Source organism: Zeugodacus cucurbitae, chromosome 6 (assembly GCF_028554725.1).
Source record: "Zeugodacus cucurbitae isolate PBARC_wt_2022May chromosome 6, idZeuCucr1.2, whole genome shotgun sequence".
NCBI lineage: Eukaryota > Metazoa > Arthropoda > Insecta > Diptera > Tephritidae > Zeugodacus > Zeugodacus cucurbitae.
In genome coordinates this window covers 53,205,496-53,214,558 of record NC_071671.1, presented here as the reverse complement: position 1 = coordinate 53,214,558, position 9,063 = coordinate 53,205,496, and the positions used below count along the sequence as shown (strand labels likewise).

Genomic DNA, 9,063 nt, shown 5'->3' with positions numbered 1-9,063 from the left:
ATTTAGAAGTATTTAAGAATAGAGTTGCCAACCAAAGAATAAAATGCAAAAGTAATTAAAGAAAGACAAATAAAATTTGGGAAAATTTAAATAATTCTAAAATATTTTTTCTAAAAAGAAGCTGGAGCGTGTTTTCATCAAACATATTTTGAATTAGAGTTGCCACCTATGCAAAAAATGAAAATGCGTAAATTACTAAAGAATGTGTATATAAACAAATTGTGATTGAAAAGGGCTTAAATTAAATAGTGTTACATTGGAGTTGCCCAGCAAAAAAGCTTCTTACATCAATTTTTAAATAAATTAACCAAAAGAATCCATGAATTATTTGTATGGTATGGCCCACTATATATTTTTCAATGCTGAATGTGTATGATAGTACAAAGATCTAATAAAATCAGAATACATTTATTTAACAAATAGTTTTTGCTAACAATTAAAATATAAAAAAATTGTTTCATCGATAACGAACAATAAAAACTCTGATCTTGGGGTGGAAGCGAAACAAAACAAACACAGCGTTGATCAGAGTCTTGGCGCTCCGAATTCACAAAACAATTGTATAAACATTCGAATAACGCTATGTATTTAGACAATTTATTTGCAGTAAAACAAACATATTTCCACTTCCGACAGTTTAGAGCGACGTCTAACGCCCGCTTATACATATATTTTAATGTTTGCACAATTTTTGCGCGCATTTTAGAACTTCACAAAACCGTCAAATTTTGCACAAAACTTTGCAATACCGTTAGTATTCTCTAGTCCCTAAAACCGTAAGCATCGAAAGTAAAGGCGCGCACCATGAGACTGCCATATCAACTCGGATTTCTTTTGCTGATCCACTACCTCTTTGGCACTACGGACGCACAGCTTCGCATTGTCGGCGGCGTGCAAACCACAATCTCACAACGACCTCCTACGTTGGCGCTGATGCAGTCCGGAAAATATTACTGCGCTGCTTCGCTGATAACCACACAACATGCGCTCACGGCAGCGCATTGCCTATACGACACTCCACGCGAGGTAATCATTGTCATCGGAGGCGTTACGGATTTACGATATCGTAGTAGTGGACAGCGTCGACGTGTAGAGCGTATGTGGATACCACGAGCTTTCAATCCCACAACCAAAACTAGGGACGTTGGTGTGATCAAGATGGTCCGACCCATGGTACTCGGTCCTAATGTGGCAATTATGCCGCTTGCCACTACCAGAGCTCGAGGAGGCGCACGCATAAATGTCAGTGGTTGGGGAACAACAAACGAACGCCAAAAGACTGGTGTAGATATTTTGCGAACCGTAACTGTATCGGTGGTGCCGCTACGCACTTGTGCTCAAATGTATGGAAATTCTGCACGGTTAACAAACACAATGATGTGTGCCGCAAGTCGCGGCAGAGATGCGTGCGCTGGTGACTCTGGCGGACCGGCTATTAATTCAAATGGTGAACAAGTTGGAATAGTGTCATTTGGCAGAGGTTGTGCGCAGCCCGAATTTCCTGGTGTCTATACAGATATTCGTTCAGTTCTACCGTTCATTAGGCGTTGTATGGCACGTTAAGGGCGCAAATGAAATTTATAATTGCAATAAAATTAAGAATAAAATGCTATTGAAATGCTGATATTTTTAGTGTTTCTTTGATTGTGCAATATAGCTTTTATGTTAATCTGAAAAGTAATATATGTACATCGTGAATAATTAGGGGAGAGGGAGCGCATCATTTAAACTCTTTTGAAATAGATGTCACCAGGTGTTGTATGAAAAATTTTCGCATTGTTGGCTGTTTTGAATTTTTTGCCGTAGTGTTTAATTTTAAACTCGAGTCTTGTCTTGTAAATTATATTTTAATGCAACACCACGATTTATGAACGGTCATTCAACTCGAGTTTAATGTTGGAATTGAGTTTATACTCTACTCTACAGACCTGAGTGTTTTTCAGAAAAGGTTTTTTCTATTCAAAAGTGATTTCAAATAGGTTCAGGTTCCTGTAGGCCTAAACTGAAGTTGGCTCTGAGCAATAAGTTTGTTTCAGACCATTTAGTTTTTGATCAAATGATGATTTACATGCTATGCGACTAGCGCTTTAAAGTGATGACAGTATTTTAGAACCATTCAAACCGACCATCGATTAAAATAACAGATGATTGGAGAGGTATTCGCTAGCGGAATCGGTTCAACCACGTTAAGTTTCAAGACATCAGGCTTAATGCATAGCTTTGTAAAGGTACTTTATAAATCGATTCTACTTACTAAACTAGCCTAGATTGCGGTATAGAATCTCTAGGTATGGGTAAGCTATCACATGAATCCTTTGGGTATACTAAATATTAATCTTCAAACTAGGAATTATCTTCATAGACAAAATACTTGAGGCTATAATTGATTCTGGAACTTCGGTGTTTCCACGAGATGAAGGTCTAAACAAAGTACACTCACAATTTTATATTCTTCTTTGTGTAAAGAATGGAATAAATAAGTTGAGCAAGCAATTACTTCTCTTTTTGAAAATTAGAGTGAATTTTTTGAAGTGTAGCAGTTATTTAGTGGATTTTGTGAATCACAAACCTGTGTGCTTGTTTTTATTTGTAGATTTCATTATATAATAAGGTTCTGTTGTTTACTTATTTTGAAATTTTGTCAACAAACAATCAAAATATAAAGCAAACAAGAAACTGCTGTAAAAATATTTATATTAAAATACTTTATTCATTATAATTGTTAACGAAAGAATAAATACTTTTTTCTTTTTTTATTATTTTTTTATTATTATTTACATATTATGCAATCTTTTGGGGATTAAGTTTTGTATTTTATTCAAACAAATAAGGAAAAGAACTTATTTTTGTTTAGTTATAATTTTCCTAAAAACTTTTAAAAAGCACTTCACAAATATTTCAAACATGCGACATACAACAAACAGCTTTATCAATATTGACATGGAATAAGCAGAGACATTAGTTATACTTTTATTATTCATTAACCCAATTTGCCCCTTTCCCTTATTTGAGCAACACATACTGTTAACAAAAAAAAAATTTTAAATTAAAAACAAAAACATGAAAGACATGAGGTGAGTGTAGTTTAGTGGCAATGGCCATGAATTTGGTAAATACTTTTTATTTGTTATATTTTTTTGAAAAAAAAAGGTTTTAGTAAAAAAATATACGGAAAATTTGGAAATAAATATAAAAAAAATTTAAAATTAATTTTGAAAATAAATTTAAAAAAATTGAAATATACATATTTTCAAAAAAATATTAAAAAAATAATTTTGAAAAAAAATTGAAAATGATGTTTTAAAAAAAATTTTAAGTTTTGGAAGAAAAATTTCGAAAAAAAGTTTTGAAAAAAAATTTTGAAAAATATTTTGAAAATTTTAAATTTTTTTTGAAAAGTTAAGCGCTAAAAATTATTACACAATATTATTGCCGTGCCACACAATTACAATTAAATTGCAATTACTATTGTCTCTCATACTACAAAAAAATGAGAAAAAAGTAACTGACATTTAAATCCCAATTTGCGCTACCAATTTGTTGGTGTTAAGTTCAAGCAATAAATGTACCGTTACGTGACGCCATTCACCTTTGGCACCGTAAATAACTGTACCAAACGAAAACACACACACACACGAACAGAAAACGACGACAAAGCGTACGCGCAGCAGGCGAGCCAATCGCTAGGAAATTTACAGCAAGATGCCGGCAGCGCCAAGCAGAGGGGCATTAGAGAGCTTAAAGGTTAAAGGCGACAACAAATTGCCAACTGCTACCTGACAACAACACATTTGTGGATGTTGTTTTTGCTGCTACTGCTGCCACGGTGTTACAGCTGTTGCCGCTTGTTGCTGGTGGGCGAGCGGGACGTCTTGGCTGCTGCTGTTGCTGTTGCAATTCAACATTTCAATTAAATTAAGTTCAAGAATGGCAAAATGCCCTGACTGCAAGCGCAGAGGGCGCGCGCACAAGGAGCTGTGCCATATTGCCAGAGTGTCAGAAATGATTATTATTCTATGCAAAACATGTTTCAATAGAAAGTTTACAAGCGTCTCGGCTGGAGGCTGCTAAATGCTCAGACACCCTGTGCTGGCGCTGGCGGTCGACAATTTGTTGCGTGTTGTTGTTACTACTGTAGCTGCCCTCCTCGTAATGAATTTCGTTGTGTTTATTAATCAGTTTGCTTTTGATCTTTATAATAGAGCGCGGAATTTCTGTTGTGCTCTTTCTGCTGTGAAAATATTTATTTGGTTTGTTATTTGAACAGTTGTTCAACTTCAGCAAGTTCTCAAACATAAATTCCGCAAGCAACTAACGAAACTAATTTTTTTTTCAATAAGTGTTAAAGTGCGGTCAGGCAAATCAAAGGCAACCTTTTCGGTTAATTTTCGTAGAAAGAAATTATTGAAATGCTAACTAAGTAACTAATAAAATTGATATCCTTTAGATATTTCTTTACAAAAGAATGTGAAGCACTATTAAATAGTTTTTACTAAAAAATCTAAATAAAAAAACATAGTAATTTTTTTTTTGAATAAGCAAACCCTGTTACAAAATTTTAGTACAATCATAAAAAATTTTATTTTACTATAATATAAAATATTTAAAGCAATTTTTTTTAAATAAAAAAATATATTTTTTAAATACAAGTGGCAACTCTGCTCAAAAAATTAAAACAACTGTTGCCAATTTCATTTAAAATTTTAGAAATAACTTATTTTGATTTCAAATTAACCTCATATTGAATTTTGTATTTTTACTTTTTTCAACAGTGGCAACTCGATTACAAATGAAAAAAAAAAGTTCTTCAATACTCATACTCAGGCATAACTGCCACCATAATAACACAATTTAATTTATTACATAAATCACGTATCAATTTAAAAAGGGTGGCAACCCTAACGAAAAAATCCCATTAAATTCTCACAGTTATTTTCGAATTTTCAGTGAACTTATGCTGAACCTAGTGTGGTTCATAGCTCTATTATATGACCATTTTTTTTAATAAATTTTGTTAATAAGTGGCAACCCCAAAAAAAAATTGTGTGCATTTAAACTTAAACTTTTTTTCGTATAGAGAAGAGAAGTTTAAAACATTTTTTTTTTTACATTTATACTGTACATCTTAAAAGGGTGGCAACACCTACGATGTAAGCTAAATGAATAAATAATTTATTGCTATAAATATTAATTGCTTTGTCATTTTCTTTAGTTTTTAAATTTGTTTCATTAAGTGAGGTTATGGGCGATATTTTCTCTGTGATAAGGAAGACCACCGTTATGAGTATACGCTCTTTCTAATCATTGATGGTTTTTCGAAAGTAAATTTTCCACAACCTTTCTATAAATAAAACAAACATTTTAATTTTCAATAATTTTCCAATACTCACTCTAATTATTCCTAACTTTGACACATAAGCTCACTCTTCCAGGGGAAAAGTTTTTCGCAGCGAAAACCTAACTTTATTTATTTATACACAAACATATGTACATATGTATAGAGCTTATTTAGTAGCAGTTAAAAGTAATTACGACAACAACATTATGACAATAAGGTGAATGGGCAAAATATAGAGTTAAAACAACAACAATAACACAGACGAGTGGAGTGTAGCAGAGAATGAGAAGCAATAATAAAACGGAAAACAAGTAATCAACATAAGTAATAACATAACAGTAAATGAAACAACTTAAATTGGCCGTAGCACAACAACACACACACATACATACACAGCTATATATGATAATATAATAACACATAGAGTTACTTAGTAGCACACAGCAACTCGAGGCCCAGAAGCATAAAATAATTTTTTTTCGCTACTAATTTGTTGTTGTTTTAAGTGTATGTGTGGGTATACAACTACATTAGCGTGCCACTGACATTCGCATTATGATTGCGTAAACTTTCCACTTGCTTCGATATACATATATGTATATGAGGGTATGTGTATGCGTTGGCTTGTGTGGGCGCGTTGATTCAAGGCGCACCGGTGCGTATGCGCAACTTTACCCGGCGGGCTCATTTCACTATGCTGATTTTGTAATTGAAATTTTGTTCGAGATAAAATGGTGCGCGGCAAACGTGGGTAGATGTATAGTTGTATGTATATATGTGTATGTGTGTATGTATTTATGAATGCAAAACTATAGTTCATTCTGAAAGTTTAAATATTTTCCAGCTTCTGACTTTCTCTTGCTGTAACATATGTTTGTGTTTATTGCTTCGAAAAGAACTAAAATTAAAGTAGATATGAAGGCGTAGGTTGTTCAATCCATTCCATTAATCAATGAGTGAAATTAATAAAAACTTCAAACAACTTCCACATACGTAGCTTTAAGTTATGCTGTACGATTTTATTCAAAAAAATTTATTATCCATTAAAATTATTTTTATTAAATTTTTTAACAAAAAAGTTTACTTTTAAATTCCCACTGAAACTTTTTAATTTTTTACTCATTTTTTATTTTCATGTTTGTAGAAAAAATTATTTTTCTTTTAAATAAAAATAAATAAATTTTGTATTTACTTCTTCATTAAAATAATTTTTATTCAAATTATTTTTGTATTTAAAAAAAAAAAATATTTTTTACCAATAGAATTAGAATTACCATTTTTTTAATTTTTCATTGAATTTTTTTTTATTTTTCTTTTTTAATATTTTTATGGAGAAAATAATTTTTTTTTCTAAGCACATTTTTTATATTTTTAGATATTTTTTTTAATAAAAAATATTTATAGCTTTATACTTTTTAATATTTTTCTTCAATTTTTTTTGCTTTTAAAATTAAGTTCCTCACTATTTTGAACATTTTTTTTTAATTTTAATATTTTATACTTATGTCAAGAGGCTCCGTTTTACTCTTAACTCTTCCCACTCCGCTTCGTTGCTGAATAACTTCACACTACACAATTCACACGGTTCGTTACACAAAGGTTAGGAAGAGACAACACAAAGCAAACAAACAAACAAGCGAAAATTGGCATAAAAAGAAGAAAAAAAGGAAAGTCGAAAATGAAAATTTAAAAGCAGATAAATTTAAAAGAAAGCAGGTATTACAGTAGCTTTTTTAGTCTTCCTTGTTACTCCACCAACTATCAGCTCATGTTTTCTCACCTAAATACCCGTCGCATTAAGTGCTTCACTTAACAACTTCAATTAAAACGTAAATTACTTGTGAAATGCGTGCAAAATGTAAGATGCGCTTGTTGACACAATTAAATGAGCTTCGTGTTGTAAGAGACTCATGTAAAGCTAACTGTGTGATTATTGGATTTAAAGTTGAATATAGATTGCATATCTTAAAGAGAAATATAGTTATCGCATATAAAAGTTAAAAATACCAAAATTCCCGAAACTCCCAAAACTCCGTAAAAAAGTAATGCTAGAATCCTAAAATTACAGAGACGAACCAATATTTAATATTAAATGTGGTACTGCCTACTTTTAGGCGAAATTTTATATTTCGAAAACTATTTCCAACGAATTGGGTACATAATATGATATGGCATATCAATATGATAGACATAAAAACAGCACGAATAACACTTTTGATAAGAGCTAACCACGACCTGTGTGATTCGAACAATTCCCGATTAAATATTTATGCATAATATATCCATGCAGCAACCCATCAATCACACTTAATTTGGGAGCAGTTGGCAAAATAATAACACTTTTACTTTTCTAAAAGCAATCACATCATAAATAAGTAATAAATGTCTCACAATAAGACGTCATACTCGTACTCCCTTTTATAATTTCCTATTTTGTTACACTTTTAAGCAAAACTTGTGAACTAGTCCTAAATACCTTTAAATATGCGCCAATAAATTCAGAATCCAAAGCACAATCCAACCCTCGCACGTGTCTATCTGCCTAACAGAGCAACGCCATAAAATGAGGCATACATTTGTGCGCCATACAGAATTGCCGAAATTCAAGCATACTTTTTTGCGCCACCGAGCGTCGCCAAGCAACAGCCAAAAATATTTCCATAAACAATCCTTCATTTTAATTACATTCGAATTGCCGTCATTTGTACGAGTATTGTGTGTCGTGCGTCAGCAGCAACGCGATCATTGCTCTCTCGCAATGGTGACAAATTGCGCACGTAACGGTGCATAGGCGCTGAGGTGGAACGCTTATAAATAATGTATAAGGCATTTTGTTTATCCAAACAATTTGTTATGACAAGTTTTATATCTTTACGAAAGCGAGCATAAATAAAATATGACATTGGCTTAAGAATTTGCAATCACTCACAAACACAATGAGTGGGCGTACATATGTGTGGGGGAGAGACTATTATAAATACCGTTATATTGCCTATTTATTAAGGAATTTCGGAGGAGTTATGGTGCTTAGACTGTTTTTAGGTTAGAAGAGTACAAAAAAATATGCTGGAAAATATTGAAAATTCTTGAAAAATATTACAAAAATTAATTTAATTTGATTTACGAACAAATTTTGAAATTTTTGAAGGCAAAAAAGTATATGTTTCACACTTGTAAAGAAATTAAATCTCGCAAAATCAATCCAATTTCCAGTCCCTTATATTGTTATTACTTCCATTGCAATAACACTATCACCACCCTTTTCACTTAACGTTTAAGCATGCAACAATAAAATGGATTTCAGTCGCTTCACGTTTCGACAGCGTTTTGCTTTTATCATCAACTAAAGGTTTAAGTAAAATGCTTTTATTAACTTGTAAATATAATAAAACTAATGGAAAGGGCATTAGAAATAAAATAGTGACAAAGTGGAATATAATAAAAGTAACTTAGTAAGTGATTGTAGCGTAGAAGAGTGAAAATAGCAATACAATAGCAGTTAATGTTTTTTATATATAAAAGTAATAAAAGCTGAAATAAAATAAAATTGATGACTTTCAGAGAGTAAAGCTTTTCTCTGGTGTGGCTTAGCGTTCTTTTCCGATGGGTTTTTGAATAACGTTGGATCAGTTCAATTTTCAGAAGCAGAGAGCCAAAAGTGAACCACCAAAGCACAGAATTAGTTTACTAACAACAATCCAAATAACTGTTATTTGTAAAACCAT

The 9,063-nt window shown here is 32.0% G+C and overlaps 1 protein-coding gene across 1 annotated transcript; it reads left to right on the top strand.

Annotated features, from left to right (window-relative positions):
- Positions 1-715: 715 nt before the first annotated feature.
- LOC105212599 (trypsin alpha) lies at positions 716-1,621 on the top strand. The gene has a single exon (XM_011184662.2). The coding sequence runs from the start codon at positions 805-807 to the stop codon at positions 1,561-1,563; it is 759 nt and encodes a 252-aa protein (XP_011182964.2). The 5' UTR covers positions 716-804; the 3' UTR covers positions 1,564-1,621.
- The last annotated feature ends 7,442 nt before the right edge of the window (positions 1,622-9,063 follow it).